The 27,980-nt window shown below is 46.8% G+C and overlaps 1 protein-coding gene across 2 annotated transcripts in view; it reads left to right on the top strand.

The window, feature by feature from the left end:
• LOC134932005 (transient receptor potential cation channel subfamily M member 7-like) overlaps positions 1-27,980 on the top strand; it is a 359,306-nt gene that overhangs the window by 255,901 nt on the left and 75,425 nt on the right. For both annotated transcript variants that reach the window (XM_063925995.1, XM_063925996.1), the window contains exons 21-24: positions 7,967-8,099; positions 9,422-10,260; positions 11,599-11,642; positions 19,204-19,300. In XM_063925995.1, coding sequence (XP_063782065.1) covers positions 7,967-8,099; positions 9,422-10,260; positions 11,599-11,642; positions 19,204-19,300 — 1,113 coding nt within the window. The remainder of the gene's footprint in view (positions 1-7,966; positions 8,100-9,421; positions 10,261-11,598; positions 11,643-19,203; positions 19,301-27,980) is intronic.

Below are 27,980 nucleotides of genomic sequence, written 5' to 3'. Positions count from 1 at the left end.
GGGAAGCCTGCAACGGAGCGCAAATGCCGGATCCCACCCGGTAAGTACACGTTTGTCTTACCGGGTAGGACCCGGCATTTGCGGTGTGAATGCAGCATAAGTTTAAGGGAAGGGTGCGCAGTCAACTTCCAGCCCATCTCAGTCTCAGACTAGTGGCAGCCTCTGACCTACTCACATTTGCTCAGATGGCAAAATATCTTCGGTGTTCTGGAAATTGCGTATGCATCTGTGAATGTATAGCGATCTGCGATGCATTCGCAAACTTGCATGGGGCGTTTTTTCTTTCTGTCAGGGTGGCGCCTTTCTACTGCTGAATTAGGCCCGTAGGATCCCATTGTAATTTTACTTCCCACCTCCATCACAAATATTCCCTCTAGTGGTACCCTCACCCCCAATGTCAATGAACACCAGTTAAGTACCCTCCCTCCCCATGTGTCACTATAGGTATTTTTTTTATATTATTATTATTATTATTATTATTATTATTATTAATATATACCCCCCCATCCCAAAAATCTTTTTTATGGGGCAGCATAAACCCCCTAGTCCTGATGTCACCCCCTGTTTAACAGCCCCCACCATGTTATGGACTTGCCGCTCACCTTATTGCAGAGACAGCGCAGAAGAGCATGGATCAGGGAGGGCTGATCATCAGTTCCCCCTGTTGCAGCTGATCTCTGCACATGTATAAATAGGATTTTAATTACCTGCCGGTAAATCCTTTTCTCATAGTCCGTAGAGGATGCTGGGGTCCATTTTAGTACAATGGGGTATAGACGGGTCCACTAGGAGCCATGGGCACTTTAAGAGGTAATAGTGTAGGCTGGCTCCTCCCTCTATGCCCCTCCTACCAGACTCAGTCTAGAAACTGTGCCCGAGGAGACGGACATACTTCGAGAGAAGGAAATACACAGATTGTGGTGAGATTCACACCAGATCACACGTACAACAACAGGAAAGCCAAGCTAACCAACTCTGAACAATTCAGCAACGGCTCAACCAACAAACTGAACCAAGTAACAAAGCAGGAATCCGAAGCACTGGGCGGGTGCCCAGCATCCTCTATGGACTACGAGAAAAGGGGTTACATGTAGGTAATTAAAATCCTATTTTCTCTTGTGTCCTGGAGGATGCTGGGGTCCATTTTAGTACCATGGGGATGTACCAAAGCTCCCAGTACGGGAGGGAGAATGCTGAGGTTCCTGCAGAACAGATTGACCAAACTTTAGGTCCTCAGAGGCCAAAGTATCGAACTTGTAGAACTTAGCAAACGTGTTTAACCCTGACCAAGTTGCGGCTCTGCAAAGTTGTAAAGCCGAGACACCCTGGGCAGCCGCCCAGGAAAAACCCACTTTACGAGTAGAGAGGGCCATAACAGATTTTGGACACAGCAAGCCTGCCGTAGAATAAGCATGCTGGATAGTGAACCTGATCCAGCGAGAAATTGACTGTTTTGAAGCAGGACACCCAACCTTGTTCGAATCATAAAGGACAAACAGAGCGTCCGACTTCCTGAGACGAGAAGTTCTCTTCACATATATTTTCAAAGCCCTCACAACATCCAAGGAGGTAATTGAGGAGTCAGTAGCCACTGGCACCACAATAGGTTGGTTGGTTGATATGATAGGCTGACACAACCTTCAGAAGAAACTGCTGATGCATTCTGAGCTCAGCTCTATCCTCATAGAAAATCAAGTAGGGGCTCTTGCATGACAATGTCCCCAATTCCAACACACGACTAGCAGACGCCAAAGCCAACAGAGTGACCGCTTTCCAAGTAAGAAACTTGACGTCCACGTCCTGTAAAGGCTTGAACCAACCTGATTGCAGGAACTGCAGTACTACATTAAGATCCCAAGGTGCCGTAGGCGGCACAAAGGGTGGTTGAATATGCAGAACCCCTTTCAAGAATGTCTGAACTTCAGGAAGAGCAGCCAGTTGTTTCTGGAAGAAAATGGACAAGTCCGAAATCTGGACCTTTATGGAGACCAAGCATAGGTCGACATCCACACCAGCTTGCAGAAAGAGGAGAAACCATCCCAGTTGAAACTCCACCGTTGGAAACTTCTAATATTCACACCAAGACACATACTTTTTCCAAATCCGATGGTAATGTTTTGACGTTACTCCCTTACTAGCCTGTATCAGGGTAGGAATGACCTTTTTCGGAATGCCCTTCCAAGCTAAGATCTGGTGTTCAACCTCCATGCTGTCAAACATAACTGCTGTAAGTCTTGATAGGCGATTGGCCCCTGTTGCAGAAGGTCCTAGCGAAGAGGAAGAGGCTTCGGATCCTCCAGCAGTAATTCCAGAAGATCCGCGTACCAAGTAGGGAGGCCAATCCCGGGATCGGGATCGGCGGAATCCCGGGATTTGGGCCCAAAAATGCCAGGATTTGAATCCCAATCCCGGGATTCACAGGATTAGAGTGCGCATGCGCAGTTTTGCCGGACAGCGCTGAGCACTATAGCACATCGCTGCCCGGCTGTCAGGGAGGTAGTTCCACACACACACTGACCGCACTGGCGGCATTTCAAATGTAGCGCCGGCCACCAGCCAATCAGAGCTGGCAGTCCGGCAGCCAATCAGGGAAGCGGCCGCGGCTCCTGATTGGCTGCCGGACTGCCAGTTCTGACTGGCTGGCGGCCAGTGCTACATTTGAAATGCGGCCAGCACAGTCAGTGTATGTGTGTGTCTATGGCTGCTGCCCGCGGCCCGCCTAATTAGTAAGTGGTATCGCTACCTACAGCCACACTCCCTCACTGCTCCAGACATCCTCCCTCTATCCCTCTCTCTCTCTGCTCCTGTCATCCTCCCTGCTCGCTACACCCACCTTCCCTTCCTGCTCCTTACATGCTCCCTGCACACCCACTGTCCTGCTGCTCCCTACACCCACCCTCCCTTGCTCCCTACACCCACCCTCGCTGCCCTCCACCCCTCGCTGCACTCCACATATACTCTCCCTGCTCCCTACACTGATCCCTACTGCAATCCTGGGATCCCGAAAATCCCAGGATTGAGCATTTTTCAATCCCGAATCCTGGGATTGAAAAAATGCCCCGGGATTGACCTCCCTAGTCCGGAGCAATGAGGATCGCCTGAACTCCTGTTCTCTTTATGAGCTTGAGAATCCTTGGGATGAGTGGAAGTGGAGGGAACACATACACTGACTGGTACGTCCACGGAGTTACCAGTGCGTCCACCGCCACTGTGTACGGGTTCCTCGACCTGAAACAGTACCTCCGAAGCTTCTTGTTGAGGCGAGAGGCCATCATGTCTATTTGAGGTACACCCCATCGGCTTGTTACCTCTGCGAATACCTCCGGGTGGAGGCCCCATCCTCCTGGATGGAGATCGTGTCTGCTGAGGAAGTTGGCTTCCCAGTTGTCCACTCACGGAATGAAGATTGCTGACAGCGCCACCGCGTGCTTTTCTGCCTAGAGGAGGATTCTTGTTATCTCTGACATCGCAGCTCTGCTCTTTGTTCCACCCTGCCTATTTGTGTAGGACACCACTGTGACGTTGTCCAACTGAACCTGAATGGCTTGATCTTGCAGAAGATGTGCCGCTTGTAGAAGGCCGTTGTAAATGTCCCTCAGTTCCAGGACGTTTATCGGGAGGAGAGATTCCTGACTGGACCACCTTCCTTGGAAGTTTTCCCTTGGATGACTGCTCCCCAACCTCTGAGATTTGCATCCGTGGTTAGAAGGATCCAATTCTGTATCCCGAACCTGCAGCCCTCGAGTAGGTGAGAAGTTTGCAGCCACCAGAGGAGTGAAATTCTGACTTTCGGCAACAGGCGTATCCGCTGGTGCATGTGAAGATGTGATCCCCGACCATTTGTCTAAGAGATCTAGTTGGGAGAACCTCGCGTGGAATCTTCCGTACTGTAGAGCCTCGTAGGAGGCAACCATCTTCCCCAGAAGACGAATGCACTGATGAACCGATACCCGGGCTGGCTTCAGGAGATCCCGGACCATTGATTTGATCACCAACGCTTTCTTCACCGGTAGAAACATCCTCTGCACTTCCGTGTCGAGTATCATCCCTAGGAAGGGCAGTCTCCTTGTCGGCTCCAAATGTGACTTTGGAAGGTTCAGGATCCACCCATGATCCTGGAGTAGTCGAGATGAGAGAGCAATACTCTGCAACAACTTCTCCTTGAAAGATGCTTTTATCAGCAGATCGTCCAAATATGGAATTATGTTCACACCCTGTGTTCGGAGGAGTAACATCCTCTCCCCCATGATCTTGGTGAATACCCTCGGTGCTGTGGAGAGGCCAAATGGCAGTGCCTGGAACTGATAGTGACAGTCCAGCAGGGCAAATCTGAGATAAGCCTGTGAGGCGGCCAGATCGGAATGTGAAGGTACACATCCTTGATATCCAGGGATACCAGGAATTTCCCCTCCTCCAGACCTGAGATCACCGCTCTCAGAGACTCCATCTTGAATTTGAATTCCCTCAAGTAGGGGTTCAATGACTTTAGGTTTAATATAGGCCTTACCGAACCGTCCGGTTTCGGTACCACAAACAGGTTTGAGTAATAACCCTTGTGTTGTAGGTGGAGTGGAACAGGAACAATGACATTTGTTTGAACCAATTTTTGAATGGCTTCCTGTAGAATAGTGCTGTCTGTCAGCGAAACTGGTAAGCCTGATTCGAAGAATCTGTGAGTTGGGGGTTCTTGAACCTCCAGACTGTATCCTTGGGCCACAATATCCTGTACTCAGGGGTCTAGGCATGATGACGCCCAAATGTGACTGAAATCTTTTAGCCTTGCTCCCACCTGCCCGACCTCCAGGCTGGGAGGTCCACCGTCATTCTGCAAATTTTGAGGGAGCAGAACCTGGTTTCTGTTCTTGGGAACCTGATATTGCAGGTTTTCTGGACTTTCCCATACCTCCTCTTAAGAAGGTGGGAGGGGGTTTGGATTTCTTAAATTTTGCCGTCTGAAAGGACTGCAGTGTAGGCGAAGGATAAGATTTCCAAGCCGTTGGTGCTTCTGAGGGAAGAAAGGTTGACTTACCCGCAGTTGCCGTGGAGATCCATGCATCCAAAGCATCCCTGACCTGTGAAGGGTAGGTTCTCCACACTTCTCTTGGATTCCACAGCCACAGTCCATTGGCGTAGCCAGAGTCCTCTGCATGCCGAGACCGCCAGAGAAGTAGCCCGTGCATTCAGCATGACAAGGTCTTTCATGGCCTCCACCATGAACCCTGCAGAATCCTATATGTGACGTAAGAACAAATCAATGTCACTTCTATCCATAGTATCTAAGTCCTCTAGCAATGGCCCTCATTCCGAGTTGTTCGCTCGCAAGCTGCTTTTAGCAGTTTTGCACACGCTAAGCCGCCGCCTACTGGGAGTGAATCTTAGCTTATCAAAATTGCGAACGAAAGATTAGCAAAATTGCGAATAGACACTTCTTAGCAGTTTCTGAGTAGCTCCACACTTACTCGGCATCTGCGATCAGTTCAGTCAGTTTCGTTCCTGGTTTGACGTCACAAACACTCCCAGCGTTCGGCCAGACACTCCTCCGTTTCTCCAGCCACTCCCGCGTTTTTCCCAGAAACGGTAGCGTTTTTTCGCACACACCCATAAAACGGCCTGTTTCCGCCCAGAAACACCCACTTCCTGTCAATCACATTACGATCACCAGAACGAAGAAAAAACCTTGTAATGCCGTGAGTAAAATACCTAACTGCATAGCAAATTTACTTGGCGCAGTCGCAGTGCGAACATTGCGCATGCGCATTAGCGACTAATTGCTCCGTTGCGACAAAAAAATAACGAGCGAACAACTCGGAATGACTCCCAATGTGCCTTACCACTTTACTATGGCTTTTGAAATCCACGCACAAGCAATAGTGGGCCGTAAAGCGACGCTATTAGCTGTGTATAGTGATTTGAGTGTAGTCTCAATCTTGCGGTCAGCCGGTTCCTTTAAAGCGGTTGACCCAGGAACAGGTAAAACCACCTTTTTTGACAAACTGGATAGAGAAGCGTCAACTATAGGTGGGTTTTCCCACTTTTTCCTATCCTTTTCAGGAAAAGGAAAAGCTATGAGAACCCTTTTTGGGATCTGGAATTTTTTCTCTGGGTTTTCCCAGGATTTCTCAAACAAAGAGTTTAACTCCTTGGAAGCCGGAAAGGTAAGCGAGGATTTCTTACTTTCTGTAAAATAAGATTCCTCCACCTGTTTAGGTACGTTCTCAGAAATGTGTAAAACATACCTAATGGCTTCAATCATTAGTTGCACCCCTTTAGCAAGGGATGCATCCCCCCCCCCCTGCATATCCCCATCACCGCCCCCTGTATCAAAGTCGGTATGAGTGTCAGCTTGCATTTATCTGGGCAAGTGTATGCTTTTGTGGGTATGTAGGTGGGGTTTTTGATGAATTAGTGGGGGCCAATAATTGTAACCCCTCCACAAATTTCCTCAAAAACTGCATCTCCTTCTCAGTATGTGACATCCTTGTTGAAATCTGGGATATCATTCCCCTTATAGAATCCACCCATGGGGGTTCGGATTCCAAAGGTTGAGACAGTATATTGCAGTCCTGAGTACATGGGATAGACTCCTTAAGAGAAGATAAACACTCTGCAGCACAGGACACAGAGTCCTTAGACATGGTAATGTGGGACACACACACACACACACACACACACACACACACACACACACACACACACACACACACACACACACAGGAAAATGTCAGACACAGTTTCCCCCAGAGTACCTTCAGAGAGTCACAGAGTCTAAGGAGCCAGCCACGCAGCGCCCTTGTGAGCAGTTATTATGATAAAAGCCGGCACTGAGTAACCAACATTAATATGTTGATTATTACTAACAATGCACTCCCCCCCCTCCCCCGTCTATAAAATCATGGTACCGCAGTAACTGGAATTATCTGGAGGGTCAGCGCTCCCTGTCAGCATCCTCTTGAATGTCTGCAGGCAGGAAAATGGCACTGGTGAATGCTGGATCAGCTCTGAGGAGAAGCCTCGCCCCCTGTAATGGCGCGCAGCTTCCCACACAAATTTGATAATACTGGCCGGAGGTATCTATGCTAACAGCGGGATTAGCCCCTGTTAGCGTATGTGACCAGTTTAGAGTGACTGCGCTGGCCAAGGACGACCCTCCAAGCGCCTACACTAAGTGTTGCTGAGCCTTCCTGGAGCGCAGCCTGTCAGAGCTGCGCTCCCACCCTTGGGCCGCTATTCCCGCCGGTGACCCGCTAACCGTGCCACTGTCGCTGTACTCACCACCTTCTATCTTCTGGCTGTTAGGGGGTGGCGGCTGTGCTGCGGGAGTGAGCGGTCACCTCGTGGGCTTGCGATCAGCACCCTCAGGAGCTCAGTGTCCTGTCAGCGGAGATAGAGAACCATTAAATTCCAGAGTTGGTTCCTACTCCCCCCCCCCTCCCCCCTAAGTCCCACGAAGCAGAAGGCTGTTGCCAGCAGCCTTCCTGTACCTAATGTTCTAATAAAATAAAAAAAAACTAAGAAGACCCCATGGTACTAAAATGGACCCCAGCATCCTCTAGGACGTAAGAGAAATACAGTATCTCAAACAACATGAATGAATCCCTGCAGGGTCCGGCCCCAGCCCATACAAGTGTTTCTCTAGCCAACACACTTACTTTCTTTGATGTCTTCTGGCCACCAGCAGCTGTCATCTGGCTGCCCGCTGAGGCTCCTCTGCTCTGTTTGTCTCGGCGGTGCTGCATGACTTCATGATGTCACACGTTACGCTGCAATAAAGCTTTACAGCTATAAATAAAGCTACAATAAAGCTACAATGGTTACAGCGCAGTTGTAATTGAAATATAGGTGTCTGTCCAGATAACCCTAGGCTTTTTCAGATTGCCCAGGCATTTGCCTATACAGCCTATACCTAGGGCCAGCTCTGAAGCCAGTAGACTAATGATACCTAATTATTGTCATAAATTGCCCATAGAACTCTTCTTGACTGAAGAAGATAAAAAGAGGCTGCATGAATTTGAAGAAGAATGTATACAGATTTATTTCAATGACAAGAAAGACCAAGATGGATCAAAGAGTGATGAAAGAATTCGAGTAACAACTGAAAGGTACATTTATATTATGAATACTAACCTGAGCAAGCATAAAGTCCACCTAGCTTACACAGTGAAGTAGGCATTATGTGCCCCAAACAAATGTTCATGAGAAAGTAACCATTTACTATATCTATACTCTCTATAATGTCTATTGTCACTGTTTTCTAGTGACTTGATAGTCTCCATGATCATAGTGTAGAATTTTACACTATTGTGAACAGTACGTTATTAATGAAACATGTTAAGATTGTACAGTCTGTCTCTTACAGCAATCTTAGCATGAATTTAAATGTGGTCATTCATTTTCCTCCTTTCTGTCTAATATCACAGTGGTGTATCGTGTTTCATATTGATAAGTTTACCTTTGATAGTTAATAGATTACTTTTAGCAGAGGTATAGCCAGAACTTTGTCAACCGCATAGCAACAGTTTTAACAGGCCTCTTCCCCTTTCTGGAGATGCCTCTCTCCACAGCAGTTGTTCATTTTATACGCTCAAGTAGTGCACCAAATTAATTGTATGCACCACAGTAGTGCTCTAGTTCATTATATGAACTATAGTGTTGCTTCAGTTAATGTTATGCCCCATAGTAGTGCCCTAGTTCACATTATACCGCACAGCTACCCCAGTTCATATTATGTCACATTATAGTGCTGCAAGTTAACAATTTGCAACATTTTACTGCTGCCAGTAGACATGACACATAGTGCCCTCAGTTCACATTATGCCACACGGTGCTAAGCAGGCAATTCCGGGGACCTTGTAGACTACTTTATGACATGAGTACAGTTGAATTAGGCCACAGAGGTGGGCCTGCTAAGCCTCTGGGCCTCATAGCAATGGCACTCCCTGCACCCACCTTAGCTATGACCATGAATTTTAGATATAAAACGTTTATACAGAAGAAGATATCTTGGTAGACTTTGGATCAATATAAAGGTAATCAGTCAGCCAATAAAGGTTTCTCGTCAATCCTAATTTTTCTTGCGCCTTGTTTTACACACGCTTTGCTTGTATGAGTAGGACATTATGAAGATTTTTCTTCATCCACTTGTATCCCTGCTTAGACTTGCAAGGACAAACATTGTCCTATCACACGTTTATATACAGACATTATAAATAAAGATTATTTTTCTAGCTTACACAGACATAGACAGACCTTATTGTGTTTAAGACTGCTTGTATATTACCAAAAGGAAGGTTATGCTTATGTCAAGTTTTATATTCTTGGTGATGTAATTTCTGATGTTATCACATGGTCCATTAGTGATTAGAAATGACACAGTTGCAGCGAGGTTCCCGATACAATAATTTCCATCACTTCTATTTTCAAGAGTCGAAGATATCTTCAGTGACATGAAGGATGTCAGAGATCATGTCGGCTTCATTAAAAATTTACTCCACCACTTAGATGATCACATTGGGCACCTGCAGGATCTGTCAGGTCTTACGCTGGATTCCATGAAAACTCTAACTGTTCAGAAAGCCATGGAATCAAAAAAAAGCCTCAGCTTTAGGTCCAGTGATTTAAGCCTTTCAAAGCAGACCACCGATGATGGACTTGGGAAATCAACCGTGTGGAAGAGAAGCAGAAGTGACCATATCTGGGGTCGTTCTTTTTCCCACACAGGTTTAGAAAAGAGTTTCAATCACATGGATTCAAATTCAGAGCAAAAGATCCACCTGTCAGATCACAGTGCTTTGCACCGATCAGCGGAATGCCTCCTAGAATCACAGCACAGAGCTCTCTCTGAAGAACTCAAGAACTTAGGTTACAACTTTACGAAGACCAGGTCTCCGTCAAACTTGCCAGAAGTGCAGAATACTCCCCAATCATCTACAAAAATACAGATCCCATCAGAAATAAATGTTGTGCTGTATAACATTGAGCCATTACAAACAATTTCACCATGTCCAGAATCTGCCAGGTCACCTGATCTCGGCAAAGAAGGTTTTGTTAACCATGTATTTATTGATGACAATGGCAGCGCTCTCTATGAAAACAGTCCTGAAGATTTCAGATTGCATGCTCTCCCATCACCTGAAGGATCCCCCAATGGGAACAGTGAGTGTCATGGTGTTACTATTGAAAACTTTGATGACAAACCTCTTCCAAAATCCAACAACAATACTGGAGTGTTTCAGAAACTGTGGGCTAAAAGAAAAAATTCAGGTAATTATTATACCAATTCAAGTCCTTTATAAACCATACCCTAGAGAAGTGATGGGGAACCTTTGGCACTCCAGCTGTTGTTGAACTACACATCCCAGCATGCCCTGCTACAGTTTTAGCATGGCCAAACTGCGGCCCTCCTAACTGCGGCCCTCCATCTGTTGAGAAACTACACATCCCAGCATGCCCTGACACAGCTTTAGCATTCTTTGACAGCAAAACTCTGTCATGGCATGCTGGGATATGTAGTTTCACAACAGCTGGAGGACCACAGTTTGGACATGCCTGCCCTAGAGGATTGCATTCTCTTTATACATAAAAACATTAATCAATGGTTGAGTTACAATGAGGAGATTTAAATATTTAGTAATGAATGAACAAAATAATTTTATTATTTTCTATTCTTTTATTATGTTGTAGGATCATCAGCTCTGTGTACCAAATCATTTCAATGTTCACAGAATCACAGATTATTTCAGGAGTGGAGTGCTCAGATCTTTTATGAGCATGTAAAAACAAATTATGCTGGGTACACATTAGTACGATATATAGTTAGTTTAAGCCAGTAACAATATATCGGTAGCGGGATGACGAGTGTGTACACCTGATATTTCTGTGAATGACGTCGTTCACAGGCTTATGGCTTTGGCCCTGCAGCACAGCCGATGACAATATATCTTGCAGATATATCGGCATGTCTGGCTGTGTGTATGGGCGGTATGTATGCTTACCAAATCAGCCATTATGTCAGCAGATCTAGGTTATAAGCTGATTAGTTGGTACTTTATCTCTTTCCAATATCTGATAAATCTATTTTGACAGTGAAATATCTCCCAACAGTGTAGGTGATATCAGGCTCCTGTCAGACAGCTATGACAAGTTTGTGTTGTCAAACAGAGGGGGTTATTCAGGTTTGTTAGCAAACCAAAAAAGTTAGCAATTGGGTAAAACCATGTTGTACTGCAGATGTAACATGTGCAGAGAGATTTAGATTTGTGTGGGTTATATTGTTTCTGTGCATGGTAAATATCGGCTGCTTAGTTTCACCACTGAAACTTAAATTTCAGTTTGAACACACCCCACCCAAATCTAACTCTCTCTGCACATGTTACATATGCCCCACCTGCAGTACAACATGGTTTTGCCCAATTGCAAAACTTTTTTGGTTTGCTAACAAACCTGAATAAGGTCCACAGTTTCTTAGGAAACAAGCTTCATACATCCAACTTGTTTTTCACTTCTGTCCCTAAGAGAATGTGTTCTATCTGTTATAGATTTGCAAGGTTGTGTATTCTTTTGTCAACAACACTATAATTGTATTTTTCCCATTTTCTTTAGGAATCAAGCTTCAAATAACAAAGCAGATGTCAGCTGAGGAAGAGGTAATATTTACTTTTTACAATATGCAGTTTTTCTTAAACTGTCAAAGAACTGCCAAGGAACATGTATTCTGATGCTCTACGTATAAATGATTTTATGCCATATGCATATGGTGTCATCTGCTCCAGTTAAATGACTACATGTTTTATAACTATTGACAGCCAATAGATGCCTGTCTATGATACTGACATTTTGCCATCATCAGCTTAAGCTTTTCCAAACCAGTCATGGCCTGCAGCTATTTAGGTCTTCCATTGGACACCAACATAACTGAAAATGTCCTTAGTTTTATAATATCTCACAGCGATTTCAATCTGATATTAATATGGCTGTAATCCACACCATAATAGGCAGGGATGGAACAGTGCATCTCAAGATCCCATGGCAAAATTTAGGGTAGGTCCAGCCATGCCTGTGTGTGCAGGGCCGTCTTTTCATATGGGCTCAATGGGCACTTGCCCAAGGGCCCCAGGAGTATAAGGGCTCTGGGCTGATTGGCTGATAGCTGAGGGTCCACTCTTTCCAGGGATACCAGATTTTTGAAAATTGGCCCAGGGGAACTGAAGATATCTGACTTCTAAGCAGTAGTCCCCATCCAAGCCTAATTGCTTTTCCCAGCAAAATATTTTGGGTTCTGTCTGATTTAGAGTTTTCTGAGCATATACTCCAAAAGCTGGAACTCTCCCCTTTCAGTGGAAACTGGCAGCTTGTCATTACTATGCTCAGAAAAAGGGATATCATCCTTCAAGCAGCTGGCCTCTGCTCCAGCTCCACACATCTGGTTTGCAGTTTTATAATTTCGTTGGTGGATTATCCTGGCTCCTGAACTTTGATCCCCTAGTATTCTATCATATTCAAAGCTAAGAAATCTATGTCCAGGAACTGGAGATATCTGCAGTCAAGCAAGCTGCTCTCTCACCAGAAAATGCTGGATATTAAGCCCACTCCACTATCCACCCCTCCCCTACGTATATTAAACACCCCCTACCACCCTGGAAGTCATGCACCAGGGCCACTTCATTTAGCACAATGCCCCCTCCAACAGTTTAGTGTTCTCCCTCTCACCCTATCAGTGCAGTAAAGGAGTAATTAGCAGATATTACTGCTCCAGGACCTACATGCTGAGTGCAAGATAGAACACCCCCTACCACCGGTGGGACATCAAAGCTGACGCTGATAGCAGCCCTATCCCTACTGCTGGAGGATGGGTAACTGGCCCAGAGCACTGCTGTGCCCAGGGGCCTTCACTGCTGTTAAGACGGCCCTGTGTGTGTGTGCAGGTCTGCCAACTTGTCTGCCTAATGCAGATTAAGGTGCAAACCCAATTCATGGTCCCTGGAACTGGATCAATCTGCCTGTAACTTTGTGGATAGAGCTGAAAATGTGCACGGTGGAAAAAGTGAAGCATCTTTGCTACACAATTGGTGCACCTCGCAAGCCGCAGTATCACCTCAGTGGACCTTGGGAGCAGATGCCTTGGGAGAATCATTGTACACTTACTGAATTTGATAACAGTGACAGTTTTTGCTCTAGAATAGCTCCTTTTCAAAAAATATGGGGTTATACAGCCGAGCGAGTAAGAGTAGATGATAAGAATTGCATCTCATATTTGGAATTGCTTTATTTTATATTTCTCCTGCAGGGTCCACAGAATCCACAGGATAACATTGGGATATAAGGTAGCTTCAGCGGAATGGCACCAATCGATCAAAGCTTTCGGCCTCCCAGAATGCAATGGGCCAGTCTCCTATATCCCCGCCTCCTGTCTAGTGGCATACCTAGAAGTTTTTTTCCCCCAAGGCAAAACATTCTCTGGCGCCCCCCCCCCCCCCCATAATTGCCAATAGCAAAGGGATGAAACTGCGCGCCTCAAAAAGGGGGTGTTGCCTTGCTGGAATGGGCGTGGCTTTTCATAAAGGGGTGTGGCATTGCAGGAAAAGACTACCTTATTCCCCAGTTTTGCAACCTGCACGCCCAGACGTTGGCCACCACCGGAAAAAAATTAATTCTGATTCATGCCCCTTACATTATTTGTCATTTTTCCTCCTTATAGTAATGCCCAGTATACATTATGCCACATACTGCACTGGCCCTTAGATATTATGCCACACACAATAATGCCCATGGCACAATATGCCACACACCGTAATGCCCCCGACACATTATGCCACACACCGTAATGCCTGTGACACATTATGCCATGCATTGCAATGCCCGTTATACATTATGCTACACACTGCAATGACCCTGATACATTATAGCACATACAATGCCTGTGACACATTATGACACATACCGCAATGTCCGTGACACATTATGCCACACACTGCAATGCCCGTTATACATTATGTCACACACTGCAATGCCCCTCAGACATTATACCACATACCACAATGCCCGTGATATAGTATACCACACACCATAGTGCCTGTGATACATCATGCCACACACCGCAATGCCCATTACGCCCTACAGTAAGGCTTCTAATTACTTTTAAATTACCTGCTCGTTGCCAGAGGTTTCATGTTCTTGGTTCCATGCACGGTGACAGGGGTTTTCATGCTCAGGGTGTCATGCCCATTGCCAGGGGTTTCATGTGCTAGGTGTTACGCTTGTTGCCAGAGGTATCATGCGCTGGGTTGGTTTCAAGCTTGTTGCCAGTGGGTAATATTCGTTGCCAGGGGTTTCATGCACTGAGTGTCATGCTCGTTGCTAGGGGGTAATGCTTGTTGCCAGGGATTTCATGAGCTGGGTGTTGTGCTTGTTACCAGGGAGTAATGCTTGTTGCTAGGGCTGTGCTCCCAGTGCCAGATATTCCCTCACAGTGCCAGATAAAAATATGCCCCCATAGTGTCAGAAACACATATGCCCCCAGTGCCAGATACACATATGCCCCCAGTGCCCCATATCCCACCAGTGCCAGCTACACATATACCCCCAGTGCCAAATATGCCCCCCCTACCAGTGCAAGGTACATATATACTCCCAGTGCCAAATCTGCCCCCCCCAGTGCCAGTTACACATATACCCCCAGTGCCAAATATGCCCCCCAGTGCCAGTTACACATATACCCCCCGTGCCAAATATGCCCCCCAGTGCCAGTTACACACCCTCACTGGGACTCCCCCGCTGCTGTGAGTTTTGGGAAGGGGCTGGAGGGCACAGCGCACGCCTCTCCTGGCTGTGTTCATCCTGTGTCTCCAGCGCCGTGTCTGTCAAATGAAGTGCCAGTTCGCGGACCGGCAGCTGTGGCTCCTGATTGGCTGCTGGTCTGTGAGCTCTGATTGGCTCATGAATAGGCACTTCTTTGACAGACACGCCGCTGCCACCGGAGACCAAGGAGGGACACACAGGGGAGGCACGTGCCCTCCGGCTCCTTCCCAAAACTCACAACAGCAATCAGTGGCAGCGGCGGCGCCCCCGCAGCCCCGCGCCTCCAAGCCACCGCAGTGGCTGTGAGGCAGTAATTACGCCAGTGCTCCTGCCTCAGGCAATTCAGGTTTTTTGTTGGTGCGGCAGGACCTGGAGCATGGTCAGTGGGCTGCTGGTTTTTAGCAGCCATAAGTTTTTACGGGAGGAAGTTCAGAAGTTGTTACAATCAGGGATGATAGTAGTGGTTCCTCCTGCTCAGCAGGGACAAGGTTTCTATTCCAACCTGTTTCTAGTACAGAAACCGAATAAGTCATACCGGCCCATTCTCAATCTCAAAACTTGGAACAGATACATTTGGGTGCCTTGTTTTCATATGGAAACGTTACGTTTCATGAGCTTGTCCTTGGAGCTAGAGGATTTTATGGTATCTCTAGATATCCAGGATGCTTACCTACATGTACCTATAGCACTGTCCCATCAGTGCTATCTCAGGTTTGCTATCCTCTGGCAACATTTTCAGTTTCAGGACCTACCATTTGGACTGGTTACAGTTACAAGAATGTTCACGAAAATTATGGTGGTGATGGCTGCCTATCTCCGTCGTCAGGGGATAAGGATTTTCCCATAGCTGGACAACCTGTTAATCCTGACTCAATCTCAGGAAATTCTCCAGTGCCATCTACAAATGACAATAGCCTGTTTACAAAGCCAAGTATGGCTCATAAATTGGGCAAAGTCTTCCCTGGTTCCGTCACAACACATGACGCACCTGGGGGCTGTATTGGATTCCAGGCTTCAGAATTTTTCTACATCTGAACAAAATATCCATAATACAGACAAGTATTCAGTAGCTACTACACAGTTGAAGAGTATCCATTCATGCAGCAATGCGAGTGATGGGATCTATGGTATCAAATTTCGACATGGTGGAATATGCTTAATTTCACTCAAGGCCCCTTCAACGTCTGATGCTTTTCAGATGCTATGGACTGCATCAGACGATAAAAACTCAGACTATGGTCCTTCCTCAGGAAGTATGGAGGTCGTTAGCCTGGTGGCTACAGACATCCCATTTGGAAAAAGGGCAACCCTTTTGGATCTCAGAGTGGGACATTCTGAAAACGAACGGCAGTCTTCAGGGCTGGGGAGCAGTCTCAGAAAAGTGTTGCTTTCAGGGACAGTGGACCAAGAAAGAAAGTTGCCTGTCAACAAATATATTGGAACTTCGGGCCATATGTATGGCATTTACTCAGGCAAATGACATACTTCAAGGAAAACCGGTTCAGGTTTGCTCGGACAATGCAACGGCAGTAGCGTACCTCAATCATCAGGGAGGAACTCGCAGCCAAAAGGCAATGAAGAAAGTAAGTTGCATGTTACGGTGGGCCAAATTTCATCATCTGTCCATGTCCGCAGTGTTCATTCCGGGAGTCCAAAACTGGGAAGCGGATTTTCTCAGTCGACATGCCATTCATGTTATCGAAAGGGCCTTACACCCAGAAGTCTTCCAGATTCTGGTAGACAAGTGGGGGCTGCCATAGATAGACCTCATGGCTTCTTGTCAGAACTACAAAGTTCCCGCATACGGGTCAAGAACAAAGGATTCCAAAGCGATCTTCGTGGATGCTCTGTCAGTGAGATGGGTGTTTCATCTGCCCAATTGCCTGTTCCCCAGGGTGATTTGGAAAATCAAACAAGGAAAGGGCACCGTGATACTAATAGCTCCGGCATGGCTCAGAAGACATTGGTACACAGATCTGCAGAGTCTGTCCGGGGATATTCCGTTTCTACTGCCTCAACGTCCAGATCTACTGTCTCAGGGTTCTTGTCATTATAAACACCTGGATTGGCTGTCTTTGACGGCGTGGTTTTTGAGACATCCATCCTGAAAGCAAAAGGGTTTTTGCAGCAGGTAATTTAAACAATGCTTAAGGCAAGGAAACCATCCTTGTCTCGCATTTATTGCCGGTTATGGCATGCTTATATTCAGTGGTGCACTGCCAGAAATTATGACCAGAGGTCTTTCAGAGTTTTAAGAGTTCTAGCATTCCTTCAAGCAGAAATGGATAAAAGTCTACATGTGTCTTCCTTAAAGGTACTAGTGTCGACACTAACTGTATGGTTCCAAAAGAAAATTGCTAACCAGCAGTATGTTTGCACTTTTTTTCAAGGAATGCTTTACATTCAGCTTTCTTTTGTTCCCCCTACAGACCCTTGGGATCTAGAAATCGTCCTTAGGGCATTTCAAGCTGCCCCATTTGAACCATTGAATAAAGTGGATTTGAAATGGTTGACAGCAAAAGTTTTCTTTCTACTGGCAATTGCCTCAGCTAGAAGAGTCTCAGATTTAGGGTCGTTATCATGTTGCCCTCCTTTTCTGGTATTTCATCCAGAGCAGTTATCTGAACTAGATCTGGTTATCTTCATAAGGTGATCTCTAAATTACACCTTAATGAAGTGGTTGTTGTTCCGGCTTTTCAGAGACCGGACTTCTGCAGGAGATGCATTAGTGAACGAAGTCCATGCTTTAAGGATCTACGTGGATCGTACCAGTGCTATCAGAAAGACAGACACTCTCTTTATTCTCTACGGTTTTCACAAGAGAGGATGGCCTGCTGACAAGCAGACACTGGCGAGGTGGCTTCGGATGACCATTTCAGAAGCATACTCTCTAGCTGATCTCCCTATTCCGGCTAATGTGTCGGCTCACTCTACTCGTAAGGTAGGTCCTTCATAGGCAGTACAATGTGGTACCTCAGCTGAAAGATATGTAAGGATTCTCCTATTCAATCAGGAGCGTCCCCTCCACTAATATTGCTTTGGGACAGCCCAATGTTATCCTGTGGATAGTCTGTGGACCCTGCAGGAGAAATAAGTAGTTATGGTAGCCATACTGTTGATAATTCTGTTTCTCCGAAGTCCACAGTATCCACAGGGATCCCACCCTGACGCACCTGATTTGAGGATCTTTACACTTACTAACCTCTTCCCTCTTGTGTGGAAGTGTGTGTATGTGTTCTTCTCGCCTGATTAGGGTTCTCTATGATGCTCCTGCCTTGAGCGTTGAAAAATAACTGAATTGTCTGAGCCAGGAGGCGGGGATATAGGAGACTGGCTCATTGCATTCTGGGAGGCTGAAAGCTTTGATCGATTGGTGCCATTCTGCTGACGCTACCTTATATCCCAATGTTATCCTGTGGATACTGTGAACTTCGGAGAAATAGAGTTATCGACGGTAAGTGTACCATAACTACTTATTTTGCAGCTGGTCAGTATTAAGAAAAAGGTACATGTCCTGTTACAATATTTAAAACCTGGAACTGTCCTTGGAAATCAGGGAAAGTTGGCAGCTCTTATTAAGTAGATGCATTTGTAATCCCCCTAAACTCATCTATCATTCTACTTTGTTTACAACATACATACATTTCTACTGTCCAAATAAAATGTGATATGGTTACAATGGGATGCAGTTGATATGCTGGCGGTCGGGATCCCGGCAGTCAGGATACTGGCTAACAGGGTCTATTCCCACTCCTGGGTGTCCACGACACCCACAGAGTGGGAATAGGACCTGTGGCAGCGAGCTACCGAGCCCACATGAGCCTCCATTGAGCTTGCCCAGTCCCCCACCCCACCCCCATCTCCCACACACCTGCTGGCCTAGTATCTACCCCAACCCGTTATAATGATCTTACATCATAGTTATACTTATCTACTCCCCCGGCACGTAGGAGACTCACAAATTTTAGGGAGTGCCCAATGACTAATATAATAGAGGGTGACATTCCCACATCTGCCCACTTTCTAGTGAAATGGGCAGGGGGTGATGATGCCATTCTCAGCGAATTGTGCCATCAAAGCTATGGGCATCTTCCCTCTGGGAACTCCCAAAGATGATAAATATAAAGTTGGCAAGAATGAGTATAACTGATTTGACACATAAGAATAAGTGCAGGATTAAAGTAGAGAACATAGAATTGTTTTTGGTTTTGTGAGTAAATATGCAGGACATAAGTGACAATTTAAAAAGAAAAAGGAATAAATTAGAATAAAGCAATTTGTATTCTATGCTGCCACTGTGTAGTGTTGCTCTAGGCATGTGTTTGTCTTCCTATATGGTAAATGCAGTACTGGCTCTATCTAGATCCAATACAAAAAATAACATTGTTCTTCCTTCCTTTTGAATTACAGTCATGCCATAATGATGAAGGTCACCTCACAAGAACTCAGTCCTGCGTAGAATCACTAGAGTTTCAAGCAATTTCTCCATGTGCATTAACAAGCCAGAGTATGTTACAATATGCAGCATGTCAGTTTATGTTATGTGGGAGGGCAAAATACCAAGCAGTGGTGGACTGGTGTGGTGTGTTCAAACTCAAAGGCATAGCTACCATATGTCCAGGCAGTGCAGCTGCTATGGGGCCCAGAGCTGAGATGGGCCCACCTTCCCTGCCAAAGTTACATGTGTTATATAAATTTTTTGCCATTGGATGGTACGTAGGGTTCCTTTCAAACTTGTTCCTTAGGCCTGCAATATATCTAGGTATCCCCCGGGACCTGCTCATTGTAGTGTGGTATATAAAATTAACTGGAGGGCATTTTTATGTTATATAGTATGAACCGGGGTACTGTAATGAGGCCCAATATGAACGGGGAGCACTATACAGTATGTCATAATGTGAATTGGGGTACTGTGTGGCATAATGTGTACTGGCAGTTCTGAAATGTGACATAGGGTGAACGTAAGCATTACTACGATTCATAATAGAAACTAGGGCACTACTGTGGGGTATAACATTAAATATAGCTCTACTTTGGTTCAGAAAATGAACTAGGGCACTATTAGATGGCATAAAATTAACAATTGCTGCAGAGAAGTGTAGCTCTAGAGGCACTGGGGCTCCTTCAAAATGTTGCTATGGGGCCCACAAAGTTCTGGCTGCGCCCCTGTTCAAACTGAAATCTAAATTGCAGTAAATAAAGCAGCCATTTACCCTGCACAGAAACAATATAACCCACCCAAATCTAACTCTCTCTGCACATGTTACATCTCTCCCACCTGCAGTGCACACGATTTTGCGCATAAGTGTTTTTTTTTTTTTGGTTTGCTAACAAACCTGAATAACCCCCTTATCCCTGAATCACAGATAATCTGCACATAATGCTGATGTTGATTATTATTAGTGATTATTTGCAACTGTGCATGCGGGAGAAGTTCTGGAAACCCCTAAGGTGTTTGTGTCACGCAGTGTGTACGCACAAAGATGCTGTTGTGCTCAGAACAGACAATATAAGAAAGGTGGTGGAAAAGCGATTGGCAATCCTGAGAGGTGGCTAGTACTGCACACAAAAATGGGCCATTCACTGAGAGTATTATGGGGGTATCACGGTTGTGTCAATGCTGTGTTTCCAGCCGCACAGCTGCAAGCATACAAGGCCATGGACAGATAGGACACTGCAGCTGCCATACGGCTGGTGCAAATTTCAATGGTGTGACTGATGGTGGCGTATAAGGATGCAACAATTGCTATAACAGAGTGCACAGACGCTAAAAGTGGCTTCTTCAGTCTTTGCAGGTTCGGCTGCACAGATGTACACAAGAGGAATTTGTAGACCAAGGGGCTAATTCAGCTGTAGACGCAATTGTGCTGAAATTGCTATTCGGCAATTTCAGCACAAGTGCACATGCGCGCGCCAGTGCGTACATGCCGGTGAATGCATGTGCAAGGTCTTAAACTGCGATAACAGTTTAAGACCTGGAGGGGGGAGGTAACGGTGCATCGATGCTGCATTTTGTGGATGTCGATGCTCCGTTTAAGGGGCGCGGTCCGGACAACGGAGGTGTTTCCTCACGATTTGCAGCTAGGCTGCGTAGGCAGGGGGCAACCTTAATCATGCGAGGGCATCGCTGTATATCGATGCACTTGCATGTTAGCGGGGGGGCAGGACCCGGCATGCGGGGCGGCCTTGCCTTGTGCTGGGCAGCCCCCTCCCCCCCCGCATGTTACAAAAGCGAGTTGTAGTTTTGCGACTTTTCATTGTGTGTGTGACTCAGAATCAGGTCCTTAATAGTACTCTTGGCATTGTCATCTGGCTGCTGTTTATGCTGCAGAGGGTGCTTACACTTTCACATTTTTACTGTTTTTATGTCTTATTTTATCCTGAGTTTGTAAATAGCACAGGCTCGCTGAGAACAGCTTCCAGCATGGGCTATTGGCTTTTTTTTTTACATTTCTGTGTCATAAAATCAAAATACTGTAACAAGAAAGGACATAAGTGTGTCTTATTTGTCGCTATCACCCCCTGTCTCTCTCTCTGCTTTGTTCTTGTTCCTCTGTCTCCCATTCGGTAGGTGGATCTCTTTCTCTATGTTTCACCATGTGTGCCCCTGCCCCTTACATTTCATGCTGAAACTACCGTTCTAATTTTATCGGTAGGTATTATAAATACATAATATCTGTTTACTAAAATTAGTTGAGTCCCAAAACTGGAAAAATTGTCCACCTCTTACTAGTCACAATAGTCCATAAATAAGAATTTACTTACCGATAATTCTATTTCTCGTAGTCCGTAGTGGATGCTGGGGACTCCGTCAGGACCATGGGGATTAGCGGCTCCGCAGGAGACAGGGCACAAAAGTAAAAGCTTTAGGATCAGGTGGTGTGCACTGGCTCCTCCCCCTATGACCCTCCTCCAAGCCTCAGTTAGGATACTGTGCCCGGACGAGCGTACACAATAAGGAAGGATTTTGAATCCCGGGTAAGACTCATACCAGCCACACCAATCACACTGTACAACCTGTGATCTGAACCCAGTTAACAGCATGATAACAGCGGAGCATCTGAAAAGATGGCTCACAACAATAATAACCCGATTTTTGTAACAATAACTATGTACAAGTATTGCAGACAATCCGCACTTGGGATGGGCGCCCAGCATCCACTACGGACTACGAGAAATAGAATTATCGGTAAGTAAATTCTTATTTTCTCTGACGTCCTAAGTGGATGCTGGGGACTCCGTCAGGACCATGGGGATTATACCAAAGCTCCCAAACGGGCGGGAGAGTGCGGATGACTCTGCAGCACCGAATGAGAGAACTCCAGGTCCTCCTCAGTCAGGGTGTGCCCCTGACCAAGTATCAGCTCGGCAAAGTTGTAAAGCCGAGACCCCTCGGGCAGCCGCCCAAGATGAGCCCACCTTCCTTGTGGAATGGGCATTTACATATTTTGGCTGTGGCAGGCCTGCCACAGAATGTGCAAGCTGAATTGTACTACACATCCAACTAGCAATCGTCTGCTTAGAAGCAAGAGCACCCAGTTTGTTGGGTGCATACAGGATAACAGCAGGTCAGTTTTCCTGACTCCAGCCGTCCTGGAAACTATATTTTCAGGGCCCTGACAACATCTAGCAACTTGGAGTCCTCCAAGTCCCTAGTAGCCGCAGGTACCACAATAAGCTGGTTCGGGTGAAACACTGACACCACCTTAGGGAGAAACTGGGGATGAGTCCGCAGCTCTGCCCTGTCCGAATGGACAATCAGATATGGGCTTTTTTGAGACAAACGCCGCCAATTCTGACACTCGCCTGGCCGAGGCCAGGGCCAACAGCATGGTCACTTTCCCTGTGAGATATTTCAAATCCACAGATTTGAGCGGTTTAAACCAATGTGATTTTAGGAATCCCAGAACTACGTTGAGATCCCACAGTGCCACTGGAGGCACAAAAGGGGGTTGTATATGCAGTACTCCCTTGACAAACTTCTGGACTTCAGGAACTGAAGCCAATTCTTTCTGGAAGAAAATCGACAGGGCCGAAATTTGAACCTTAATGGACCCCAATTTGAGGCCCATAGACACTCCTGTTTGCAGGAAATGCAGGAAACGACCGAGTTGAAATTTCTTCATGGGGCCTTCCTGGCCTCACACCACGCAACATATTTTCGCCACATGTGGTGATAATGTTGTGCGGTCACCTCCTTCCTGGCTTTGACCAGGGTAGGAATGACCTCTTCCGGAATGCCTTTTTCCCTTAGGATCCGGCGTTCAACCGCCATGCCGTCAAACGCAGCCGCGGTAAGTCTTGGAACAGACATGGTACTTGCTGAAGCAAGTCCCTTCTTAGCGGCAGAGGCCATGAGTCCTCTGTGAGCATCTCTTGAAGTTCCGGGTACCAAGTCCTTCTTGGCCAATCCGGAGCCACGAGTATAGTTCTTACTCCTCTACGTCTTATAATTCTCAATACCTTGGGTATGAGAAGCAGAGGAGGGAAGACATACACCGACTGGTACACCCACGGTGTTACCAGAACGTCCACAGCTATTGCCTGAGGGTCTTTTGACCTGGCGCAATACTTGTCCAGTTTTTTGTTCAGGCGGGACGCCATCATGTCCACCTTTGGTCTTTTCCAACGGTTCACAATCATGTGGAAGACTTCCCGATGAAGTCCCCACTCTCCCGGGTGGAGGTTGTGCCTGCTGAGGAAGTCTGCTTCCCAGTTGTCCACTCCCGGAATGAACACTGCTGACAGTGCTATCACATGATTTTCCGCCCAGCGAAAAATCCTTGCAGTTTCTGCCATTGCCCTCCTGCTTCTTGTGCCGCCCTGTCTGTTTACGTGGGCGACTGCCGTGATGTTGTCCCACTGGATCAATACCGGCTGACCTTGAAGCAGAGGTCTTGCTAAGCTTAGAGCATTGTAAATTGCCCTTAGCTCCAGAATATTTATGTGGAGAAAAATCTCCAGACTTGATCACACTCCCTGGAAATTTTTTTTTTTTTTTCCTGTGTGACTGCTCCCCAGCCTTTCAGGCTGGCCTCCGTGGTCACCAGCATCCAATCCTGAATGCCGAATCTGCGGCCCTCTAGAAGATGAGCACTCTGTAACCACCACAGGAGAGACACCCTTGTCCTTGGAGATAGGGTTATCCGCTGATGCATCTGAAAATGCGATCCGGACCATTTGTCCAGCAGATCCCACTGAAAAGTTCTTGCGTGGAATCTGCCGAATGGAATCGCTTCGTAATAAGCCACCATTTTTCCCAGGACTCTTGTGCAATGATGCACTGACACTTTTCCTGGTTTTAGGAGGTTCCTGACTAGCTCGGATAACTCCCTGGCTTTCTCCTCCGGGAGAAACACCTTTTTCTGGACTGTGTCCAGAACCATCCCTACGAACAGCAGACGTGTCGTCGGAAACGGCTGCGATTTTGGATATTTAGAATCCACCCGTGCTGTCGTAGAACTACTTGAGATAGTGCTACTCCGACTTCCAACTGTTCTCTGGACCTTGCCCTTATCAGGAGATCGTCCAAGTAAGGGATAATTAAGACCCCTTTTCTTTGAAGAAGAATCATCATTTCGGCCATTACTTTGGTAAAGACCCGGGGTGCCGTGGACAATCCAAACGGCAGCGTCTGAAACTGATAGTGACAGTTCCGTACCACGAACCTGAGGTACCCTTGGTGAGAAGGGCAATTTGGGACATGGAGGTAAGCATCCTTGATGTCCAGGGACACCATATAGTCCCCTTCTTCCTGGTTCGCTATTACTGCTCTGAGTGACTCCATCTTGATTTGAACCTTTGTATGTAAGTGTTCAAAGATTTCCCATTTAGAATAGGTCTCACCGAGCCGTCTGGCTTCAGTACCACAATATAGTGTGGAATAATACCCCTTTCCTTGTTGTAGGAGGGGTACTTTGATTATCACCTGCTGGGAATACAGCTTGTGAATTGTTTCCAATACTGCCTCCCTGTCGGAGGAAGACGTTGGTAAAGCAGACATCAGGAGCCTGCGAGGGGGAGACGTCTCGAATCTCCAGTCTGTACCCCTGGGATACTACTTGTAGGATCCAGGGGTCCACTTGCGAGTGAGCCCACTACGCGCTGAAACTCTTGAGACGACCCCCCACCGCACTTGAGTCCGCTTGTACGGCCCCAGCGTCATGCTGAGGACTTGGCAGAAGCTGTGGAGGGCTTCTGTTCCTGGGAATGGGCTGCCTTCTGCAGTCTTCTTCCCTTTCCTCTATCCCTGGGCAGATATGACTGGCCTTTTGCCCGCTTGCCCTTATGGGGACGAAAGGACTGAGGCTGAAAAGACGGTGTCTTTTTCTGCTGAGATGTGATTTGGGGTAAAAAAGGTGGATTTTCCAGCTGTTGCCGAGGCCACCAGGTCCGATGGACCGACCCCAAATAACTCCTCCCCTTTATACGGCAATACTTCCATGTGCCGTTTGGAATCTGCATCACCTGACCACTGTCGTGTCCATAAACATCTTCTGGCAGATATGGACATCGCACTTACTCTTGATGCCAGAGTGCAAATATCCCTCTGTGCATCTCGCATATATAGAAATGCATCCTTTAAATGCTCTATAGTCAATAAAATACTGTCCCTGTCAAGGGTATCAATATTTTCAGTCAGGGAATCCGACCAAGCCACCCCAGCGCTGCACATCCAGGCTGAGGCGATCGCTGGTCGCAGTATAACACCAGTATGTGTGTATATACCTTTTTAGGATATTTTCCAGCCTCTCAGCTGGCTCCTTGAGGGCGGCCCTATCTGGAGACGGTACCGCCACTTGTTTTGATAAGCGTGTGAGCGCCTTATCCACCCTAAAGGGTGTTTCCCAACGCGCCCTAACTTCTGGCGGGAAAGGGTATACCGCCAATAATTTTCTATCGGGGGAAACCCACGCATCATCACACACTTCATTTAATTTATCTGATTCAGGAAAAACTACAGGTAGTTTTTTCACACCCCACATAATACCCTTCTTGTGGTACTTGTAGTATCAGAAATATGTAACACCTCCTTCATTGCCCTTAACATGTAACGTGTGGCCCTAAAGGAAAATACGTTTGTTTCTTCACCGTCGACACTGGAGTCAGTGTCCGTGTCTGTGTCGACCGACTGAGGTAAATGAGCGTTTTACAGCCCCTGACGGTGTTTGAGACGCCTGGGCAGGTACTAATTTGTTTGCCGGCCGTCTCATGTCGTCAACCAACCTTGCAGCGTGTTGACATTATCACGTAATTCCTTAAATAAGCCATCCATTCCGGTGTCGACTCCCTAGAGAGTGACATCACCATTTCAGGCAATTGCTCCGCCTCCTCACCAACATCGTCCTCATACATGTCGACACACACGTACCGACACACAGCACACACACAGGGAATGCTCTGATAGAGGACAGGACCCCACTAGCCCTTTGGGGAGACAGAGGGAGAGTTTGCCAGCATACACCAAAAACGCTATAATTATACAGGGACAACCTTTATATAAGTGTTTTTCCCTTATAGCATTTTAATATATATATACATATCGCCAAATAAGTGCCCCCCCCTCTCTGTTTTAACCCTGTTTCTGTAGTGCAGTGCAGGGGAGAGCCTGGGAGCCTTCCCACCAGCATTTCTGTGAGGGAAAATGGCGCTGTGTGCTGAGGAGAATAGGCCCCGCCCCCTTTTCGGCGGGCTTCTTCTCCCGTTTTTCTGAGACCTGGCAGGGGTTAAATACATCCATATAGCCCCCAGGGGCTATATGTGATGTATTTTTAGCCAGAATAAGGTACTATCATTGCTGCCCCGGGCGCCCCCCCCCAGCGCCCTGCACCCTCAGTGACCGCTGCTATGAAGTGTGCTGACAACAATGGCGCACAGCTGCAGTGCTGTGCGCTACCTTATGAAGACTGAAGAGTCTTCTGCCGCCGTTTCTGGACCTTCACTTTTCGGCATCTGCAAGGGGGGTCGGCGGCGCGGCTCCGGGACGAACCCCAGGGTGAGACCTGTGTTCCGACTCCCTCTGGAGCTAATGGTGTCCAGTAGCCTAAGAAGCCAATCCATCCTGCACGCAGGTGAGTTCACTTCTCTCCCCTAAGTCCCTCGTAGCAGTGAGCCTGTTGCCAGCAGGACTCACTGAAAATAAAAAACCTAACAAACTTTTACTCTAAGCAGCTCTTTAGGAGAGCCACCTAGATTGCACCCTTCTCGGCCGGGCACAAAAATCTAACTGAGGCTTGGAGGAGGGTCATAGGGGGAGGAGCCAGTGCACACCACCTGATCCTAAAGCTTTTACTTTTGTGCCCTGTCTCCTGCGGAGCCGCTAATCCCCATGGTCCTGACGGAGTCCCCAGCATCCACTTAGGACGTCAGAGAAATTACCTTTTACTATACATTTTTGTCTTTATTGTTAAATAAAGGCTTATAGAATACAAATGTTATATCACTTGTTGACAAACTTTGTCGTAGTTGTGGAACATACAGTATGCCACATGATTCATCGTTTTTGTTCTCCATTTCTGCAGTATGCAAGCAGCTTTGCAAATGCAAATCACTAAAAATGCAAATACAGTAGATGTTAAACACCTGCTTGCTGCATTTGTGTTCCCAGCGCTGTGACTGGCGTCGCAGCCTGGGATCTACATCACTACCGAAGGTCGCTATGTTCCCCACAAATGGCCTGCTGAGTAAGCCTCAGCTTACACAGGCGGGCCATCGCAGGAGGGCCTTGCGAGGCCAGGAAATCTGTGTCTCTATGCACAGACCTTGGCCTAGCCCCCGTTTCCAGCAATGCTGGCTGCCCCTGCCCCCAAACGCCTCTGCCCTGTGAATCAGGCAGAGGCTTATGGACGGCTGCCTGCGATCACACAGAAACAGTTGTGCAAATGCACAGAATGGGTCCTTCGCAGTTTCTCGATAATCAGGAAACTGGGCAGGGGATCAAAATAGTGATCCTTACTGAATTAGCCCCTCAGTATGTTATAGAGTATGGTGACAGACGCTTGAGCAACTTATAGTTACTGGAATGTTCAAGCTCATCCCCCTCTATATCCATCAGGGCCTATATCTAATAAATTGATTGGAAATGTTAGCTCTTTTACGCGCCCTCTGAGCTGGATGTTTGATTTTACTTTGTTTTTCAACTTTGGCTGGGGAATGTTTGCAGCTGGTTATTGAGATACTGTACTATG

This window comes from Pseudophryne corroboree, chromosome 6, assembly GCF_028390025.1.
Source record: "Pseudophryne corroboree isolate aPseCor3 chromosome 6, aPseCor3.hap2, whole genome shotgun sequence".
Lineage (NCBI taxonomy): Eukaryota > Metazoa > Chordata > Amphibia > Anura > Myobatrachidae > Pseudophryne > Pseudophryne corroboree.
Note: the sequence above shows the minus strand (reverse complement) of the source record. Positions and strands in the feature narration are given on the sequence as shown.